General features: G+C 39.1%; 1 protein-coding gene across 3 annotated transcripts in view; it reads left to right on the forward strand.

Annotated features, from left to right (window-relative positions):
* mc5ra (melanocortin 5a receptor) overlaps positions 1-22972 on the forward strand; it is a 45850-nt gene that overhangs the window by 20526 nt on the left and 2352 nt on the right. For 2 of the 3 annotated variants that reach the window (XM_047361893.1, XM_047361894.1), the window contains exons 2-5: positions 10712-10939; positions 11075-11181; positions 16889-17077; positions 19372-22460. In XM_047361893.1, coding sequence (XP_047217849.1) covers positions 10772-10939; positions 11075-11181; positions 16889-17077; positions 19372-19942 — 1035 coding nt within the window. In that variant the 5' untranslated portion in view covers positions 10712-10771 and the 3' untranslated portion in view covers positions 19943-22460. Of the gene's footprint in view, positions 1-10711; positions 10940-11074; positions 11182-16888; positions 17078-19371; positions 22461-22972 lie in introns of those variants that run through there. The other variant, XM_047361895.1, reaches the window with a different exon arrangement.

Genomic DNA, 22972 nt, shown 5'->3' on the forward strand with positions numbered 1-22972 from the left:
ACACAGTCCCCTAACAAGTCTGTCTCACAGATTATCCCTTCTGTGAACAGCTCATCGATTTTATGTGTTTGTGTGTTTATGCACTTTTGATCTATTATTGGAGTATACTAAATACACTCCCGTTTCTGTTTTATTCTAGCTGAATTATCCTATTCAGCTCATAGTTCCTCTTAATCTGTTCTATTCTCACTATTATATATATAACTCACATTCACACTCTAACTGTTACTAATCTCACAGACTTATTCAGCCTGCTCATAGCTTCACGGGACTTTTGACTATGTGTTTTAAAGTTTACCACATCTGTAATCTGGTTTTATTGAGATAGAACTCAAATAAAACACAGCATTCAAACCTTTGTGTTTTTGCCCGGTCTTAGCTTTCTGACTCCAGAATACAATGCACAACCTAGGGATTCTAACCCTATTTTAAAGGCCTCAAACCTTAAGAAAACTGTTTACACTTTGGACTTCGGAGGTCTCCACCCTCCGGGACTTCAAACCAGCAAAATCATGAATTCTCTTCAGAAAACATGTGGAGTTGCCAAACTCAGGAAACACACACGGGCCTCGAACCCTTATTTCACAGGGACTCTAACCCTTAGGGCCTCTAACCCTTTAGTTCAAAAAACACTTCTCATTTTGCTTTTCGTGACCTCTTTTACAGTACCATAATGCATTACTTTACACGTGTTAAATTTAGCAGAACATTTCACTTACTCAGACATCTGACACCAATAATTTAGGCCTATCAACAATGCCAAAAGTGCAGAGTTTGTTTAAACAGGTTTCTGCTTACCTCGTAAGAAGTGCAGGGGTACCCGGTGTCAGAGTCTTTTGGTGAAGTTCTGATTTAGCCAAAAGTCCTCGCTTTTCCCAAATCACGTCGGGGTCACCAAGTTGATGGAGTTGTTCCCAGAAAATCCTGCGTGCTCGTTTGTTTTGGAAAAACTAAGTCATATGCAATACTGTTTTAGTAAAACTAAATAATAAAAGGAAGCACAGAGTCTGCACAGTTTCTTCTTCCCAGCCGGGGAGAGGTGTTCCAGCTGAGTCACCAGAAACACTTCTGACTTTTCCTCCCCAGAACAGGGTTTTTATTCAAAAGCAAGGCGTGTACAATTACAAAGAAAAAACACATATTTTTAGCTGAGTGTCAGTTGAACTCCTACACCTGGCATTCAGCTGTCTGTTCAGACCTTCACAACATTCCTGTTATTCTACTTTTGGCTGTTATTTTCAGACATGTACAGAAATATCTTCACTGGTGCCGGGCTGACCACAGCCAAGTCAGACACACACATACACACCTGTTTTGAGCAATCCACTAAGTTACACAATACATTTCATCTCACACATTATTAAACCTAACTTGAGCATAGCAATGCAGACCCTATTAAGTATTTTAAATATTTTCCAACATTATATAACATCCAGGAGATATTTTGTCGATAGCCAGTTAGCAGAAGTTGCCAAGGCCACATTGGGGCGCCAGATTTAGAAAAACAATAAATGTTGTGGTTCAGGCAGTTGTGAATTTCCAACTACCTTAATAGTTTACTGGTATGTCTCAATTGCGAATCCAAATAGCCAAATTTCTGGTACTTTTTGCAGATCTCGAGCGTACAACTTCTCCAAGATTATAACCTCTGAGTCCAACCGCTGCCAGCTTGCAATTCTGTTCTCTTAATATTTCAGTCTGAGTGTTGATCGCTCTACAGACTCCAACTAACATCGCAGGCAGCTTTGGAAAGCTTTGGACAGCCGCCCACGTTTTGCGAATCACTCGATAAGCCAGGTAACCACCAACTCCAAAAAGCAGAAATCCTGTTATCAAAAGTCCAAATATGTACACATTTTCTATGTCCTCGACCGACGTCGTAGCCAGGAACACAATCTTCCACTGCTGCCAAGAATCCATTGTGTATCCAGAGTATCCGTTGAAAAGAAAAAAAATTGATCAATTACGTTGAGTCCAGCTGACCAAAACCATAATTTAAAAGTTTGGAGGATATGCAAAGCGAGGCTCTGAGAAAAATACAGACAAAAAGCAGAAGCACGGATCAGCAGGGAGGGAGGGAGAGAAAACGCGTTTGTCTTCCACTGAGAGCAAGAGAAAAGTGGAGGTTTTACACACCAGCACAGAAACTTTGAGACTGAGGAGCCAAATTAAAATAGATGCCAAGATATTTGTGCAACAGGCATTAAAACTGACTGCATAGTACTGAACAGGGTGCAGACCACATTTGTTGATGTGACATTATATGATACACCGTATCATATAATGTGGGGTCTGGACCCAGCTGTCTTACTGACATTCTCAGTTACTGTCTTCCTCTCAAGAAAGTGTCTAGTTCTGCTGCCTCGATGTAAACGGCAGACTGGTTTTTATAGTACTTTTATCATGGTGTAACACACTTGTAGTTGTTATTAGAGCATGAAGTGCTCCTCTCTTGAAGACCCTAGAGGACTCATTGGACCTCAGAACCATTTCTGCCCTTTTAACACCTAATTTGCTCATACGTATTCTACATATTTCCTAGCCTATGTTGTGACCAACAATCTGAGAATATTATTTAATATTTAATATTAATATTTTATCAAATAATATTTTGGTCTGTTAAGGGTTGTCCGGTGAATACCAGCCCAGTAAGGCGATGGTATTAGGACAAAATAGAAAGGTGTGAGCCAAACTCTGACATTATTGAATAGCCAAACTCTGCACACATGGAATGAATTCACATCATTTCTTAAAATACAAGAATTTATTAACAAAAATAGGTCAACTCAAAGTCAAACATATTTCAATCAACAAACCCTATGCTAAAACAATCCAACTAAACTACCAAGCAGAACTAAAGAATAAAGAAGACTAATGGGCTATGTACAATATAAACAAGTTGATTAAAGATGATTGGAAATCATGACCAAAAAGAGTGATGCAACATTACCATGCAATGTTTATGTTTGAGAACCAAGGATTATCTTGAAGAATCTGGAAATTAAGTTAAGTTAGTCTTGGAACCAATTTAGGCAATAATCAGTACACCTTTAGACAACCATTCACAATGCAAGATCAGATGAAATATTTTAATAAAATAATATTTTAAAGAATGATCTGCTGAATAAAATCAACCTTCTGGATGACTAATTCTCAACGGTGTCTAATTAGCTGTCTTTATTTATTAAATAATATTCAAAGAAATATTATTAAGAAAGTGGTAAAATATTTAAGGAAATATTTTGGAAAAGAGCCAAGTGTTTACTTAGTTATCAAATTTAGTAAAATAATGTTAGGGAAATATTATTTACTGGACTGAAAACTAACAACCTTTCAGGGTAAATATTCTTTAGCAGGCAAGCATATGTCCTAAGCCGTTAGCAGTTAAAGCTAACAAAGAAGCTGATAGCTTAGCACCAGAATCAAACACATACCTTCAAAATACCGTCAATAAAAGGGTTAAAATGCATAAGCTCGGACGGCGCAATATGATCAATCTTCTGTGTTTAAAATCACCCTTTAAATAAAGTTTGTCTTAAGTTTAAAAACACACAAACAGAACACAAAACTGAGCACGTGTGCTGCAAATAGCCTGCTAGCACCAAGATAGCTGAGTTTCACACAAACAAAACCAGACTTCATAAAATGAAAAACGTTCAGATCACTTCACCCTAAATCTTTCTCTGCCCAAACCTAACCTCGTATGAACCATGCTGAGGAAAAGCTGTCCAGCGCGGTGAAGTTTGAAGAAAGCTCTGTGAACAAAGGGTTAGCTGGAAGCTAACCTTCGGAGCAGTGACTGGGCGGCCGCTCTGTTGGGCCGACCAAACTGCACGTTACCACGGTGATGCCGCTCCTGTTGTCCTCCTCTCAGACTGGGAAAACCGCTCCACTCGGCTTCTTAGAGACAGCGTCTCTGCTGGGGACTTCTCTGGAACACAGTTTGCTTCTGCAGGACTCAGAGAGAAAGTAAAGCAATACTTATACCTTAATTTCCCCTTTTTATGAATGAATACCGGATACACAAACAGTAATTCATCTATACTCAACTCAGTGCATATGATCGATGATTGTATGACACCCTTGGATCCAGTTTGAAGAGTTTATGTCTGTTTGCCTGCAAAGAGACATTAGCGCGTTGTGCCTCCCCTGTCCCGATGATCACTGATGTGGAAGAGGCAGGATGTAGCAAGAGCATTGCTTTTATTTGGACAGTGACGTCGCAGGAACTCCACAGTTACCCTGTTTCCTGGCGGAAGTACGTTAATGCAATTTATTTTGAAAGTTCCAAAAAAGTTTGTACTCCATCTTTCATGTTGTTTCCATGGCTGTGGGTCCCAACACCTAAATGTTTAAGCAACAGTTGCAACAGTTTGCTGCACACTCAACCCAGACTGGGGTTTCTGACTTTTATTTCACTTCAGATAAAGCATTTGTTACATTTCTAAATAGAATGCTAACATTTGATAAGCCTTTATTTGAAATAATTGAAAGGATAAGCATTTTTGAAATGTAACTTTGGTATATGAAATAAAACTAAAACAACTATACAATTGCTATTAAACTTTGAATGTTCATTAATGGTTGTACGGTGGCGCAGTTGGTAGCACTGTTGCCTTGCAGCAAGAAGGTCCTGGGTTCGATTCCTGGCCTGGGGTCTTTCTGCATGGAGTTTGCATGTTCTCCCTGTGCATGCGTGGGTTCTCACCGGGTACTCTGGCTTCCTCCCACAGTCCAAAGACATGCCTGTTAGGTTAATTGGTCACTCTAAATTTCCCTTAGGTGTATGAATGAGTGTGTGTGTGGTTGTTTGTGTGTTGCCCTGTGATGGACTGGTGACCTGTCCAGGGTGTACCCTGCCTCTCGCCCATAGACTGCTGGAGATAGGCACCAGCTCCCCTGTGACCCACTATGGAAGAAGTGGTAGAAAATGACTGACTGACTGTTCATTAATTTCAAAGAGATGTATATATGTGAAAAAAGTTTGAAATGATTAATCTGGGACACAATACAAGCATTGCTTCAGGCTTCAGTCTTTTTGTGGAAAAGATCATTTTAGTTCTTTTTGATGACGTTTGTTTGTTGTGGAAGTCTTATGCTTCTAAGCTTCAGTCTGTTGCATGCATGTAATGCATTCTGGTAGAAAGTGTGTGCGCACACGTTGTGTTGATGAGAAAAGCATATTCATCTGATCACACTTAATTACATTTGTGACGTATTTGCTGTTGTCCGGATCTCTGAATGAATAATGTGGAACACTTCAAAAGAGATGCCACTTGAGATATGGTGCTTCTGTGTTTTTTATTTTTTTATTTGGCACATTAGTTTTGAACTGAAAATAGACTTAGAATTTGAATGGCTCATCATGCAACCCATTAAGGTGTTTTATCACAATAACCTAAAATGTCTATGTGCAGGCGGAGATGCTGTTTGCTGCTGTGCATAATGTCCTTTTTTCTTAATATGCTGGTCTGTGAGGCCTTTATCAACGACTCCTGAATGCATCCCATTATTACTGTATTCACAGCAAGCAGCATCATGAAAAGCAATAATGATAACGAACAATCCCAGCCTTGTATATTAAGTTTCTTGTTAACAGCCTGCTACTGACACGTTAAAAGGAATTTTCCCTCCCTAAGCTTTCAGGTAATTACAAAAATTTATTTAGCTATGATGTGAAGAGAAGTAGCAGTGGATGTGTGATGTTCCAGTGTCATTCATATCTGGTCTTCATTTAACACAAGGAAGAGGATACTGTGTAAAATTAAGCCCTGTCGAGTGTTTGCGTGTCTCTTAATGAAATCCTGTTCTCAATATTGGGTGTGTTTGTATTAAGATGATGGTTGTTGAAGTCAGTGTTTAGGATAGGACACTAAATGTTTGCCTTAATGTAACAGCCTTGTTTTATTTTATTTATTTTTTTGGCATATTACAGTACCATCTTTTCCACACGTTGGCATAGTGTGAGATTTAAGTTACAGTACAGATATAGGAAGATAAATAACAATGTAATTTTAAGCTCTTTTTTTAAAAAGGTTTTTAAATGTATTCATCTTTGCATTGTCTTTTGATAAAAAGTATTGTGGAAGACTGAAAATGTGGGTTGTTGTTTTTTATGTTGAGTTACTTGAAGATCATAACTTCCAGTCGGGGATAAATAAAGTTATATTTTTGGTGCTCTGATTCTGCAGCAGCAGCGTGCATGTTCAGCATATGTGGCATGTGAGAGCTCCAACTTATTTGGCTGAATTTTACATGTTAAAAAAACTTGTTCTCTGTTTGGAATTAAAACAACCTGCTGACTTTAGCATTATTATATTATTTCCATAGAGGTAACTGTGGCTCAGTGAGAAGAGTAGTCACTTTTGTTTGTGCAGCTGGGTAAATGTGACTCTAATTGTCCAAATGCAAACATAACTATTTAGATGGAAAAATCAATGACCAATTATCACTGTGTCACAACTTATACAACACACAGTTATGCCCAAAAATATTCATACCTCTGGCAGATTTGATTAATTTTAATTCAACCTGGTTGATGAACTGAACTTAAACAGTGCTTTTCAAGACATAGTGACCACTCAAAGCGCTTTACACAAGAGCCACTTTCACCCAATTACACTCACAAACGTGCACACCTGAGGTTAAGTGCCCCGCCCAAATATTTCAGTTTATATTGTATTAAGGGCATGCCTAAATTATTCATACCATTCTAAGTGCTAAAGTAGAAGGCAACTCTTCTGAACTAAAGAAGCCTTTTGGATGAGTCTTTTAGATTAGAGGTGAAACGTCTTTGAAAAACAGAAGAAGTCCAATTGCCTTCTGCTAATGTATTGCCTTAAGCATTAGAGATGTCATGTCCTGGGTAATTTTTACCATTCTCAATTATCAATGAAAATAACCTTTATTAAAGAGTTGATCAAATTAAAAGTATAGTTTAAACCTAACTCTGCCAGTGGTATAAATAATTTTGGTTTAACCGTGGGTAGCTTGTTTTCAAAACTACAGGCAACAACAATGCAGGATGGCAATGATGACAGCTGAGAGCTTAATTCTTCCCAAACAATGCTTTACCATCTTTAACTTCTCCACAGTGGCCTTTCATGTGCAGTACATGCTCTTTGTCTTTGAAATCGTAAATGCACACTGCCAACAAATGACCTAAGTCACAGCAGTAGGAAACGGAACAGTGGTCCATAATCACACCTAAGCAGGCAGTACACAGGTGGCTGCCACCTACAACTGAATTAAATGCGAAAATGTTTCCATAATGCGTTTCAGCTTTGATGCTGAAACAGAGCTCCTCCAGGCTTTTATGTTATTAATTAGTCACTGTCGGACATGCTAACATCTCCTCAGCTAATATATAACATACAGTAGATATTTTGAAATCTGTTGAAAACTAAGAGCCCTTTCAAAATCGACATTTGGAACAAACTATTGGGATATTAAAAGTCTGTATGAGAAACACATTTAGATAGACAATTTCTTTGTCAATGTGCCTACAGGCTCCAATTAACATGTGAAAGGGTGAATCGAGGCAAACAACTTTCATCTGTTTTTATTTTAGCTACTGTTGGCCATAGTTAATATGTTAGAAGAGTGGGCTTCTTTGTCTGAGCAATTAAAGCGTTGGCTCAAAAACTTGTTACATCATCTGTGTACATGGATGAACCTGGAGACCTAAACGGTCCCTTGATGGCAGAGCTGCATTAACTCCTTTCGGCATCCTTTAGTGTGAAATGTTTTACTCCTGGGTTATGTATGCTGGATGCTACATTTCTCTATGCTGGAAGTGAAGAGAAGCTTCCACAGGGATTCCTCCTACACCACCTCTGCAGGAAACTCTTTGAACTTTAACATAAAATCATTTCTGGTTCATGTGATGTCATTTAGGGGTAGGTGAAGAAAATCAACAACAGATGTGTGAGAATGTGTGCATTTGTTGGCACATTCTGAAAAACAAGATTGCATAATTATGTGTGCAATAGATGAAGAGGCATTGAAAACTTCCGTTAAAGCAGGATAACTGACAACTTCAAAGAAAAGACAAGCACAAAAGGTAACATGAGGTTCTGCTTCTGTTAACTGCTTAAATTTATACACCCACCCTGCCTTCTTATTTCTGCAAAACTCAGATTTCTGTTTGTGTATTGATTATTCCTCCCAGACATTTAGAAACGTTTAATAACACTTAATCAAGGATTTTATTTAACGACCCACCTGGATATAGCAGCTGATTGGTTGTTTTTCTTTTTGGCCACAGCTTAGATCCAGTGAGCTTTCCAGTCACCAGATCTGAATCCAATTTAACTGCCTAAGGATGTGGGCGAAAAGTAGACTGGCAGCATGACAAGTCTGCCGAAAGTGTTTGAAGCAGATGATGGAACAGGGATTGAAATGACTTTTTCCAGCGCCCATCATCAAAGACAGAAGCAGGAGTGAGCGCAGTGGAAAAAGACAAATTACTGTCCAAAACGGGGGCTTAGGAGTCAGAAAGCAAAATTGCAAAATGCAAACCAATCAGGCCCATAAAAAGATGAATTGTGCCTCCTAAACCTAATAACAGGTTGTGCCACTATTGGCGCAGCAAATTCCACCAAGCAATGTGATAACTGTCATGTTCTTCCACAACATCGCCTGTTGAAATATTCTGGCCCACGTTTATGAGCTGAATTGTTTTAATTTTGAACTATTGGTTGTTTTGGGGGCACTGGATTTAAGTCCTGACTTTGACTAGGCTTTTGTGTTTTTAAGCCATTTAGAGGTAGACTTACTGGTGTGCTTTGGATCTGTGTACTTTGGATCTAGAAAATAGTGTTGGAGAATATCCAGTGTTTATGGTTTTATCAGTCATGGGATGCTCCTAAAGCATCAAAGCAGCCCAGACCATGACGCTACCATCACCACGTTTGACTGTCAGTATGACGTTAGTTTTAAGACTGATGCTTTTCCCAAAAGTCTTAGGGATAGTCAAGATGTCTTTGGCATATGTGAGATGGGCATACCACTTCCAGTAAAACATCATGTCACAGCATCCCATTCTGGTACAACTGTGTTTTGAATCCTCAAACCCTCCACCTCCCCTCTCACTTCCATTAAATTACAGTTATCTATTATTACCTAAGGGGATCCAGGCTTATACATTTTGCTCAGAAAACCACCCTGACATCCTGCCAAGCATGGTTTCTCTCTTTTTGGTGTGGTTTGCACTGTCTAATTGTAATCAATGACCTTACTGGACAAAGAGAATCCTGTAGAGCTTTAAATGTTGTTCTAGGTTCTTCTGAGACCTTCTGGATGAGTCATCGAGTCACTCACTGTTCCATGTTTTCTCCATTTTTGGACAATGGCTTCCTGGTTTAACAATTGATGCAACTATATGTTCACACATTGCCAGGCTTATTTGGATAGCTATTTATCTTATTAATTAAAATATTATTTGAAAGCTACATTTTGTATTTACTCAGGTTATCTTATTACTTAGTGGTATTAAAATTTGTTTGTTGATCTAAAAGAGCAATATTTTTCCCTCTGAGTTGTTCAGGTGCCCTGAAAAACCCCTGATGTATCACAAGAATCAGATAGTAGCTGTATATTATATCTGTGAAACATAAAGGCTACTCAAGACTCAACTCATACGACATAAGTCAAAGGATCCTTTTGTGAAGTCATGAGATCTAAAACGCTTGGTCACAGGGATGTCCTAAGGCTACCCTTTCAAGTCGGTTACATCCCACTTCATCAGCTGAGGCTGAGACTATAACACTGAGGCACTTACAGTCTGACCTAGAGCAATCTGTTCCTGGATTTCCTTAAACTGAGGATTTATAAGATCTTTCAGCCTATTTGATGTTGTCCGACTGGTTCCATTTAAGTGATTTCTTTATTGATTGAGGTCTAGCAGTAATCAGTCATTGATGAGGCTACTGAAATGAAACCAACAAAAACTTGATTACATTTAAATATTGATTTAATAAAGGGGAACTTATATTTTCACTAGGGCCAGGTTGTTTTATCTCAGAGTGATACTCAAATCATTTTGATGATCTACAACATTTAAGAAAAACAAAAAACAGAAGTAATTTGCAAAAGGCGCATACTCTTTCACCTCTTGCAGGATAAAAATCTTGAAATGTTTTGCTGTTTACCTTGCATATAGAAATATTTAGAAAAAACAGCCACTATTTTTAAAGAATAACGTCTTAACATGGAGGTTCATTCGAAAACTGAAAGACAGGCAATCCTATTTCCTCCCTCCACCCAGAGAAGTAAAATATATCACCCATCACATGAAATTCAACTTTGTTATATTAATAGACAGTGACAAAGATCTAGGAATGAACTGCTAACTTTGTGAAAGAACAAAAACTCTAAAGCCTGAAAGTAGGCCACAAAACTGTAAACCCTCCCATTTTTGGAGGTTAATTAAAAGAAATAACAGTGGATACAGCTAACCTCCTCAGCTAATGAGGTGCAATGTAACCGACTTGAAAGAGTAGCTTTAAGACATCTTTGTGGCCAAGCGTTTTAGATCTCATCGACTAATTCTGATATAAGAAACAAATGGCTGTAAGGCTACATCTTGCCTTTTGACAGATCTTTGAATCCAGTTAGTTTAAAATTGGCATGAGAGGAAAAATCATTAATAAAACACGATCCTATAAGCATCAAGATTGCATGAGATTCATTATAATATCTGTTCTGTCAGTCTGTTAAAAAATGGCCTGCAGATAAAGTGAGGATTATCTGGAGGAGAACCTCAGCAGGAATGAACAGAATGAACACATCAACATACCAGGAGGAGGAGCTGCTAGGTAACTCCACATGGACCTTTTCCAACTATTACCAAAACAACACCCTTGCTACTCCACTTCTACAGGACAAGGCGACCACCGAAAAACCTGCAGCTTGTGAGCAGGTCCACATTGCTGGGGAGGTCTGTATCAGTGTGTGTGATGTTAAGTACCTGGGAACCTTTCAGATTTATCCTGTGATCCATGATGATCCTCACCCTGAGTTACTGTTTCTTTATCTACTTAATGTTGCTCTATATTTTTCCATTTCTCTTCAGATTTTTCTGATCCTGGGTATCATCTCATTACTGGAAAACATCATGGTCATTACGGCAATAGTAAAGAACAAGAACCTCCACTCACCCATGTACTTTTTTGTCTGCAGGTGAACATTTATTATGATTATATTCTTGAAATTTGGGTAAAAATGGCTTTAATAACTTAAAAATGTCTTTAATGACTTCACTTAAAAATGTTTGCCCTTAATTTCTTTCAACTAGGTATATGATTCTAATGATCCTAGTTTAGTAAAAATCACAGTAAAAAGTTTTAGTAAAAAGTTCTGAACTATTTCATGATAGGATTTAGTTACTCTGATATGTAATAATATTTTAAGTTGTGATTTGATACTATTCCCAAAACTCAGATATCTCAATAGCTTAATCTAAATATCCTAATTTGTTATCTGATGCCTCCTTTTCAAACTAATTGTAATCAGTTCCTTAATGAAGACAAAAGAAGATGTAGATCAGATAGTTTGTTACATAAACAACAAATGGAAGAAACAACCAATGTGTTTTTAAACAGACAGAAGTACAATAGATAAATAACTGTTTCTCCTCTTATAAGGAGCATTTAGTTTAATACAATGAAACATTCTGAAAATTACACGCTTTCAAAATCATTATAAATTACAAAATTTCCAATCATAATAAATTACAGTTTAACCATCAAAATAAGAATAATCGCAAACACAGCTCTTTCTTCACCTCTCTTCCACCACTTCCTCCTCCTCTCTTTCTTAACCATCTCTTTCTTATGCCGTTTTGTGTTCGTCTCCATTCCTCCTCCTATACTCTTACTCTCTTCTTGTCTGCCGATCCTTCTTCTACCGTCGATTGTGTGGGTACCCTGGTACGTGTCTGGTTTTGGTCCTAAGTTAAACTTTCCCTTCTAAGAGCTTTTTCCCACTGTTTTCATAGCAAAGTTAATTCAGAAACTAAAAAATAATTAAATTAGTTTAGAGTGATGTAGTTAAACAACAGTGTAGGACTTTATAGCAATAGGCACGATACTTAATAAACAATTTTTTTCAGTGAGTGACAGTGGCCAGATACAATAGAAAACTGTTCAGTCCTACTTATGAAATGTGATCCAATGTGCATGACGTCTGATTCAGGGCCCAATGATGAGGTATCCATGTACAGTTGTACAGACAGTTATTCAACTGCCACTTCAAATTACATTTATTGGCAATTCAGTATTGTTCAGATGTTTGCTAAAAAAAATCTCCACAAGAGTATTTTATCCAAATTCAACTGTATATTCTACTTTCAATGTTTACTGCAGTCTGAAAATTAATCACGTCCCTAAAGTCTATTTTCATAAGCGTGCACTTTTGCAAATTTGAGCATCTTGGCAGTGACACGGATGTTGTTTTATGGCTTTGATACTTTTAATTATTTTACATGTTTCTTTTTTATACAAAACATCTTTAAAAATACATTTTTATGTTTTTACTGCTCTTTTTAATGTACACATACAATTTATACACCGAGTCAATATTTACAGTCTCAACCATTCTTGCTTTGCGAAACTGGGGTCCCTCATGCTGGAAAATCCACAAATCATCACCATAGTTTGTCTGTATTGTTGAAGGTTTTATTTATATATATATATATATATATATATATAAATATACTCAAAACCCAAGTGCAGTGGAAACTTTAAGTAAAGCTGAATTGGATGACAGACCTGTGGAGATTAATTATTACCTCTGGACTCTGAATGTGAATCTTGTATAAATCAGGCCTAGTTTAATCAAGTTCCAGTTGCGAGTTGGAAAACCAGAAGTCTGTGCTAACTGTTCTGCTCAGTGACAAAATACAGGGGTTGGACAATGAAACTGAAACACCTGGTTTTAGACCACAATAATTTATTAGTATGGTGTAGGGCCTCCTTTTACAGCCAATACAGCGTCAATTCATCTTGGGAATGACATATACAAGTCCTGCACAGTGGTCAGGGGGATTTTAAGCCATTCTTCTTGCAGGATAGTGGCCAGGTCACTACGTGATACTGGTGGAGGAAAACGTTTCCTGATTCGCTCCTCCAAAACACCCCAAAGTGGCTCAATAATATTTAGATCTGGTGACTGTGCAGGCCATGGGAGATGTTCAACTTCACTTTCATGTTCATCAAACCAATCTTTCACCAGTCTTGCTGTGTGTATTGGTGCATTGCCATCCTGATACACGGCACCGCCTTCAGGATACAATGTTTGAATGATTGGATGCACATGGTCCTCAAGAATGGTTCGGTAGTCCTTGGCAGTGACGCGCCCATCTAGCACAAGTATTGGGCCAAGGGAATGCCATTATATGGCAGCCCAAACCATCACTAATCCAACCCCATGCTTCACTCTGGGTGTGCAACAGTCTGGGTGGTACGCTTCTTTGGGGCTTCTCCACACCGTAACTCTCCCGGATGTGGGGAAAACAGTAAAGGTGGACTCATCAGAGAACAATACATGTTTCACATTGTCCACAGTCCAAGAAATGCGCTCCTTGCACCATTGGAACCGACTTTTGGCATTGAAATGAGTGACCAAAGGTTTGGCTATAGCAGCCCGGCCGTGTATATTGACCCTGTGGAGCTCCCGACGGACAGTTCTGGTGGAAACAGGAGAGTTGAGGTGCACATTAAATTTTGCCGTGATTTGGGCGGCCGTGGTTTATGTTTTTTGGATACAATCCAGGTTAGCACCCGAACATCCCTTTCAGACAGCTTCCTCTTGCGTCCACAGTTAATCCTGTTGGATGTGGTTCATCCTTCTTGGTGGTATGCTGACATTACCCTGGATACCGTGGCTCTTGATACATCACAAAGACTTGCTGTCTTGGTCACAGATGTGCAAGCAAGACGTGCACCAACAATTTTTCCTCTTTTGAACTCTGGTATGTCATCCATAATGTTGTGTGCATTTCAATACTTTGAGCAAAACTGTGCTCTTAACCTGCTAATTGAACCTTCACACTCTGCTCTTACTGGTGCAATGTGCAATCAATGAAGACTGGCTACCAGGCTGGTCCAATTTAGCCATGAAACCTCCCACAATAAAATGACAGGTGTTTCAGTTTCATTGTCCAACCCCTGTAACTATTGTTAGCAAAGCAAGCGTATTTCTTTGCACTTTATATGTTACAGTACTAAAAAAGCATATGTTCCAACAGAGAATTTGTAACACTATCTGTATGAAAGATTTACCCATCAATAAATAATTTATTTATAACTGCAGCAATAATTATATTTTATACACACACCATCCATATTGGATTTTGACCTTATGAAAATCTTCTGACTTTCCCATTTCAAAATTCTGTCTTCAGGGGACCTGTTTGTCTATTTTTTTAACTTAAAACTTGGAGCATTCAACTTCTAAATAAAAAAAATGCAAGTTCTGCTGTATTAATGTTTCAAAAATGCGTGTTAGAATGGTGGTACTGTTTTACTGAGGTTGTACTTACAGATAAATATACACTGCTCAAAAAAATAAAGGGAACACTTAAACAACACAATATAACTCCAAGTAAATCAAACTTCTGTGAAATCAAACTGTCCACTTAGGAAGCAACACTGATTGACAATCAATTTCACATGTTGTTGTGCAAATGAAAAAAACAACAGGGGGAAATCTTTGGCAATTAGCAAGACACTCAATAAAGGAGTGGTTCTGCAGGTGGGGACCACAGACCACTTCTCAGTACCTATGCTTTCTAGCTGATGTTTTGGTCACGTTTGAATGTTGGTGGTGCTTTCACACTCGTGGTAGCACGAGACGGACTCTACAACCCACACAAGTGGCTCAGGTAGTGCAGCTCATCCAGGATGGCACATCAATGCGAGCTGTGGCAAGAAGGTTTGCTGTGTCTGTCAGCGTAGTGTCCAGAGCCTGGAGGCGCTACCAGGAGACAGACCAGTACACCAGGAGACGTGGAGGAGGCCGTAGGAGGGCAACAACCCAGCAGCAGGACCGCTACCTCCGCCTTTGTGCAAGGAGGAACAGGAGGAGCACTGCCAGAGCCTTGCAAAATGACCTCCAGCAGGCCACAAATGTGCATGTGTCTGCACAAACGGTTAGAAACCGACTCCATGAGGATGGTATGACACCGTGCAGGACGCTTGGCATTTGCCAGAGAACACCAGGATTGGCAAATTCGCCACTGGCGCCCTGTGTTCTTCACAGATGAAACCAGGTTCACACTGAGCACATGTGACAGACGTGACAGAGTCTGGAGACACCGTGGAGAGCGATCTGCTGCCTGCAACATCCTTCAGCATGACCGGTTTGGCAGTGGGTCAGTAATGGTGTGGGGTGGCATTTCGTTGGAGGGCCACACGGGCCTCCATGTGCTCGTCAGAGGTAGCCTGACTGCCATTAGGTACCGAGATGAGATCCTCAGACCTCTTGTGAGACCATATGCTGGTACGGTTGGTCATGTGGCAGAGTGTGTCAGCAGTTCATGCAAGATGAAGACATTGAAGCTATGGACTGACCCGCCCGTTCCCCAGACCTGAATCCGATTGAGCACATCTGGGACATCATGTCTCGCTCCATCCACCAACGTCACGTTGCACCACAGACTGTCCAGGAGTTGGCGGATGTTTTAGTCCAGGTCCGGGAGGAGATCCCTCAGGAGACCATCCACCATCTCATCAGGAGCATGCCCAGGTGTTGTAGGGAGGTCATACAGACACGTGGAGACCACACACAATACTGAGCCTCATTTTGACATTACATCAAAGTTGGATCAGCCTCTAGTGTGTTTTTCCACTTTAATTTTGTGTGTGACTCCAAATCCAGGCCTCCATTGGTTAATAAATTTGATTTCCATTGATGATTTTTGTGTGATTTTGTTATCAGCACATTCAACTTTGTACAGAACAAAGTATTCAATTAGAATATTTAATTCAATCAGATCTAGGATGTGTTATTTTAGTGTTCCCTTTATTTTTTTTGAGCAGCATATATTTAAAATATTAATTTTGCTATGAATTTTTACTCCAAAACAATACATAGGTCCCTCCCACTGCAACACAAATCCTCTAATTCTTTCTCAGACATCACACAAGACAGAAGGTGTTTTCAGAATATTAGCAGAACTCCCAAACGAGAGATGCAAGAACAGAATGGTGTCATTTTGTTCTTTCAGCTCTGACCTTTAGAGGGAGAAGAAGAAAACCTTTCAAACAATACATACATGCACAATCTATGGTGAAGGAGTGGACAATAAGAACACAGTTGCAACAGAGAAGAAAGAGACATTTTTTTTAATTCATTCATATTCAGCATTAACATGTGTCAACCCTTCTACACACCTGGATCAAATGGCTGAATTCCTTCATCAATATGTCATTCAGAGGCCTGGTAGCGAACCATTTATTTGATTCAGGTTTGCTAGAGAAGGAATGCATCAAAACGTTGCCTGATCGTAGCTCTCAAGGACAGGATTTGGGCATCCCAGATTTGACTCAAAAAAACATAATCTCAAACACCTGCCAGCATGTTGCTTTATAGCAAAGTGCATCTATCAGTGGTACCAACTTATCATGTATGAATCATAGTTTGGATTGGAATCGCAATGTGAGCGACAAGAAAATGGCTCACCCACAGAGAGAGAATGTGAAGGGTTGCACATTGAGTGATTTAACTGACGTTTCTGCTGTGAGGCAGGGATTTAAATGCATCATTACACAACAGGAAGGTCTGGCAGCATCATCTGCTGTCTCTTGGAGGAAGCATGTCTGTACAGAAAATTTAAAAATGTATGTCTATGGCCAAAGCTTCCATTAACATTTATGCTTTGTTGCAGTCTGGCCGTGGCAGACATGCTAGTGAGCGTGTCCAACGCATGGGAGACCATCATCATTTACCTTCTCAACAACAGACAGCTGGTGGTGGAGGAGCACTTCATCATACAGATGGACAATGTTTTTGACTCTATGATCTGCATCTCCGTTGTTGCTTCCATGTGTAGCTTGCTGGCCATCGCTGTAGACAGGTACAGAGTGAAAAAGCACTCTGGGCAATAATACCTCACAGAAGTATTTATAACCCTTTAATTTTTTCACATTTTGTCACATGAGACACAAAAGCATCAATGATGCGATGTTACAGACAAACACAAAGCAGCACAAAATGCTAAGTGGATGGAAAAGGAAATATGGTTTTCTGCCTTTTTACAAATATAAATTTGTAAAGTGAGGCATGCATTAGTATTCACCCTTATTCACTTTACTCTAGCACCCATAACCTGACGAAAACTATTTGCCTTCCTCCTGTGTGTAAATTATCCTCAGAATCAGTGTCGAACATCCTGCATGTCGAGGTGAGTGAAATATCTGCGTGGCTTATATGATATTGTTATTATTGGAGTTACAGATCCATTCTGTTGCATTGTCACATTTTTCATTATGACAAAAAAATCCATGGCAGGCCTCACAGGTTTCGTTATTGAAAAAAAGCTTTTTAAGACCTAGGAACACAGCAGTGGAGAAGTTTAAAGCAGATTTACCTCAAAAGTATCCCAAACTTTGAGCATCTCACAGAGCACTGTTTATCTCGTCATCCAAACACAGAAAGAGTATTGCACAAGTGCACATCTACCAAGACATGACTGTCCATCTAAATGACCGGGAAGGACAGCATTGTTCAAAAAAGCAAACAAGAGGCCTATGTTAACTCTGGAGGAGCTGCAGAGATCCATGGCTAAAGGGGACGAGTCTTTTGGCATGAGACCAATTAATATGCCATATTTGAATGAAAACCATTAGAAGTCCATTTGCAGTTTGATGCCAGCTATGTAGGGAACACAGTAAACATGTACTAAGTGATCTAGTCAGATGAGACCAAAACTCAACATTTGGCCTATGTGCGCTATGTGTGGTTTAAAATTAACACCGACATCCCACAATCCCCACCTTGAAGCCTGGTTAAGAAAGCATAATGCTGTGGGGACAGAGACAGGGAAGGGTTGATGGAAAGATGGATGGAGCCAAATACTGGGCAATCCAGGAAGAAAAGCTGTTATAGATCAAAGCATGAGGGTAGGCCAAAATCCAGACTATAATCTAATTGCGAATCCAGTCTGGCTGAACTTGATTTGTACACAATGTGTCCTTTTCATTCACAATTATGCATAACTTTGTGTTGGTGTTTCACAAAACAATTCTAGTAGAGTATGTATGCTATGAGTGTTTGTAGTTGTAGTGTGATAAATGTGATAAACTTCAAGGTGTTTGAATACTTTTGTAAGGCCCGGTATTAACCTTAAGGCACCAAGTTGTGCACCCAGAAGGCATTATAGGACACCATTTTATACAAATGTAACCTTTAATACTATCACTCCACTTGTAATGCCCCCAGCTTTGACCTTTGATTCTTGGTTCTAGACATGCCAACTTCTTAGCTGGTGTGTTTTTGTACAAATGTCTGTTTGGATCCAGCCATTACTTTAGTCTCTCCTGAGACTTTGTGCTTAGCTGTTTTTGTCAGTGAGTGTAGTTTTAATTTCTGTTTTAATAAATTTAGCACATGAAATTTTTATTTTACAGTAAAATCAGAATCAAAAGCACATAAAATCTCTTTCAGGAAAATCTTAAAATGAAAATAATAATTTTACTGTGTGCCCATGTCTAAATTGGAGTTTAAAATGCTATTTATGCAAAAAAGAAAAAAGTTCTTGTTCATGGTTTACAAAATGTCACTAACCACAGCTTAAAATATGAACCTTGACTAGTCTTCCATTTTCAAACCAGAGAAATGAGGTTGCAGTTACTGTTTTACCATGATGGAACAATGTCTAATCAGTTTTTTCAACATCCTTGCAAGGCAGAGCAGCCTTAGCAGTCCTCACAGTCAACAGCAGGGGACTGCAGAGACTGGCAGCTAATTGGCACCATAGCTAAATTTAAATCGCAGTAAACAGAAACATATTGCAAGGTATTACTCTAATCCACTGCTTAAAGGCCATGCAAAACAGTATCAGCAATGATTTTAGTTCAATAAAAGACAGCAGATACAAAATGTAGGATTTTGAATATTTTAATCTGGGTTCATGTCATAAACATGACCTGTTTAGAAGAATTCTGCTTTCTTTTCTACAGCAAGACACCACCAGTATTTTTATTGTCTGTTGTAATAATAGAAAGCAGTATTATTATGGTCTCTATTAAATTCCTTTTATTCTGATATTTTAAAGAACATACTCTCAGAGATGCTCCTGATGCTTCATCAAGATGTACATTTATAAAGAGGACCTTAGAAAACCAACAAGCAATATGTTTTCTTCCACAGGTATGTTACCATCTTTTATGCTCTGAGGTACCACAACATCATGACAGTAAGGAGAGCTGGCTGCATCATTGGAGGAATCTGGACTTTCTGCACTGGATGTGGGATTGTCTTCATCATCTACTCGGAGACCACCCCTGTCATCATTTGTTTGGTGTCCATGTTCTTTGCCATGCTGCTCATCATGGCCTCCCTCTACAGCCACATGTTCATGCTAGCCCGCTCACACGTCAAGCGGATTGCTGCGTTGCCAGGCTACAACTCCATCCACCAGCGTGCCAGCATGAAGGGTGCCATCACGCTCACCATCCTCCTGGGCATTTTCATTGTCTGCTGGGCTCCTTTCTTCCTTCACCTGATCCTGATGATCTCCTGCCCTCGCAACCTCTACTGTGTGTGCTTCATGTCCCACTTCAACATGTACCTCATCCTCATTATGTGCAACGCCGTGATTGACCCACTGATCTATGCGTTCAGGAGTCAGGAAATGAGGAAGACTTTCAAGGAGATAATCTGTTGTTACAGCTTAAGAAATGTCTGCACCAACCTTTGCGCCCTGACCGGTAAGTTCTGAGAAATGGAGAAAGAGAAGACAAAATGGGTTGGATGGATAAACTGAACTAAAGCCAATGTTGTATCAAAAATATCAGAGATTCAACATACTGTACAGTACATGAAGACTTTTTTTCACTTACACATTATGAACAAAAAAGCTCTCAGTTGGTTGTTTGTTTTTCACCAACTGTTAAAAAAGGATAAGCCAGAATGGAGATAGAAACAGTTAAGTGTTTCCTAATGCGCTAATGCACTGTATCCAAAATGCACATAAAGAGGTTGATTTATTAGGCACATTATCTAAACACTCTACTAACCCCATCTAAAATCACGAGTTATTTGAAAATGCGTCACAGAAAACTACACTTCTTTCACTCTCCTCTGACATTTCCACCACAATTTTGGTTTGGTTCTCCTTTTCAAATTAAGAAAAGATTATTATCCTTCCCTGCAAGACTTTGGCTGACAAAGCAGCCTGATAGATGGAAAGGAAGTAGGCTTTCTTTTTCATTTAGTGAACCATACAGGCTGAAAGAGTGCCTGTTAATTACCGATGATGGCAACCCCAGACACCCAGTGTTGCTTCAAAGTAGTGATGTGTGCAACCTAAGCAATTAGGCCTAACTGATGCAAAGAAGCATGGGCGATGAAGTTGGCAGCATTAGCAAAAGCTTTGACAGAAATCTAGCAGTTTTCACTGCTGTTATAATTTTAGCCACTGACTCTTTAAAAACTAATTCAGTGCTTTAGGGGCTAAAACATGGAGACAATGTAATGTGTTTTTCAGATGCTCTGGATTATGTTTGAATCCTTTGCTATTTTTTGTTGTAATTGACGATTGCAGTGCCAGGTGAAACAAACATAATCGCAAAGGTCTGTTCTATCTCATCACAAAACATGACTAAAATGTTCTTTATAAAATAAAGGGGGGAAAGGGAGCAGAGAAGAAGAGTAGCAAATCCACTGGGTATAATGACAACATTTGTAGTATTTTAATTGAGTATGACAGATTGTAAAATCTAGAAGATTATCTAAGATGTACTAACAGTAGTACAGCAGTACAAATGCCAAAAGTGTGTACAGGAATTACTAAAAATATAGAACAAATTGACATAGTTTGCAGATTTATGGCATGCATTTCAAAATTTAAAGCCCATTTATAGATATTGTCCCAGGTATAGATAATGGACGGATGAAAGATGAGTGAAAGTCAAAAACAACCCACATGTTTCAACGATATGACGGGACTTGATGTTCCATGAAATCCTACTGATTTCCTCATATTTAGACCCACATAACATGCATTTTGAATACTCCAACATACAAGACAGGAAAAGAAACAGTGTGACAGCAGTTTAACATTTATCCACAGAACAAGTTGAATGGAGGTATGAATGCACTGTAAAGAGATGAAGGATGGCTTTGCTTGGACCACCTGCAGAGGTGGTCTAAGATCTATCCTGAGCCACCCAGTCACACCTGGACAGAGGTTAATACAAGTGTGAATGCAGTCCAAATGTTTTGACGCCTCCTGTCTATGGGCGGGAGGCGTGTTCCCCTGCCTTCCACCCATAGACTGCTGGAGATGAGGACCAGCTTCCCCGTGACCCACTAAGGAAGAAGCGGTATAGAAAATGACTAGTCAGTCAGTCATTTTCTATACCGCTTCTTCCTGACTATTTACTTGTATGACATCTGTTGTCGTCAAGCCATCAAGAGTTTTTAACGAAAATTATTTCCACATAGCAGATTATTCTGAAAAATACATCTGTTAAAAAGATGCATTAAGCGCCCAAAACAGAATTCCACCATTTTCTTCATAAAATAAATATGATATCTTATGATAGCTTTATTCTATAATCTTTACCTGTTTAATGAAATGATTTAAAAGAAAAATAAGTCATAAAGAATTGTAATTTGCACAAACACTGCACCATGACTGCACAACTACGCATACAGGCAGAGGCGGCTAGCTGTTTGTCAATTCTAGAGAAATCCAGATTGACTGTTCAGTCAAGGACCATCAGCCTGCCTCGTTCAATTCAATTTAATTCAATTTATTTATACAGGGCTGATTCACAACACATCGTCTCAAGGAACCTTACAAAGTCAGTTCAATCAATCATACAGATTTCAAGTCAGATTCAGTTTATTATTCATATTGGTTAAAACATTTTCTATGTAAGGAAACAGTGGAAAGGAAAACTCCCTTTTAAAAGGAAGAAACCTCCAGCAGAACCAGGCTCAGTGTGAGCGGCCATCTGCCGTGACCAACAGGGGCTTTGTATAGGAAAGAAAGGTAAAACATTAATTGTAGTAGCTCCCTTAGTGGCTTCATCTAGGAGAGAAAGACAGCTAAGCAGATGGAGCTAAGCCCCTCCAGGAAGGTGCCATAACTTAACACATTCGCATGCCAGGTGTAGCTTCTAGCAAGAGAAAAACAGAAAGAGACCATAAAGTTATAAGCTGAAATAACAGCAAATTTTTATCAAAATTGGAGAGTAGTATGAGAATGTAGCAGAGAGAGTGAAAGTGGTCATTAAGTCCTCCAGCAGTCTAATCCTATTGCAGCATAACTACAGAGATAGCTCAGGATAACCTAAGCCACTCTATCTATAAGCTTTATCAAAAGGGAAAGTTTTAAGCCTAGCCTTAAAAGTAGACAGGGTGTCTAAAAGTAGACAGGGACAGAGGCAGTTCATTTCCCCAAAAACCTGAGTACATTTAACAAGGCTACAATAGGGAAAATGGCTCATTTAAGAGCAACTGCAAAGGTCAGCCAGTCCAATCTTACAGGTAGGCTGAAGAAGGTGTCGCTTATAAAAAAAAAAAGGCGCAGTAGTAAGTGTAAAAATCGGCCGAATTCTGTTATTTTGCTTAAAACTGTTTAGCATCTGAGTGCAGTTAGTTTTTCCTTCATACTCTTTCCTATATTCTGTGCTGTTTGGTAACACACAGGTCTGGTGCTTTAAAGGTGCAATATTAATAACAATTAATCACTGCAAAAGTGTACCATTGATTAAGTTAGCTTTTTTTCTGAATTATACAG

Source organism: Girardinichthys multiradiatus, chromosome 3 (genome assembly GCF_021462225.1).
Source record: "Girardinichthys multiradiatus isolate DD_20200921_A chromosome 3, DD_fGirMul_XY1, whole genome shotgun sequence".
In the NCBI taxonomy this organism is placed as follows: domain Eukaryota; kingdom Metazoa; phylum Chordata; class Actinopteri; order Cyprinodontiformes; family Goodeidae; genus Girardinichthys; species Girardinichthys multiradiatus.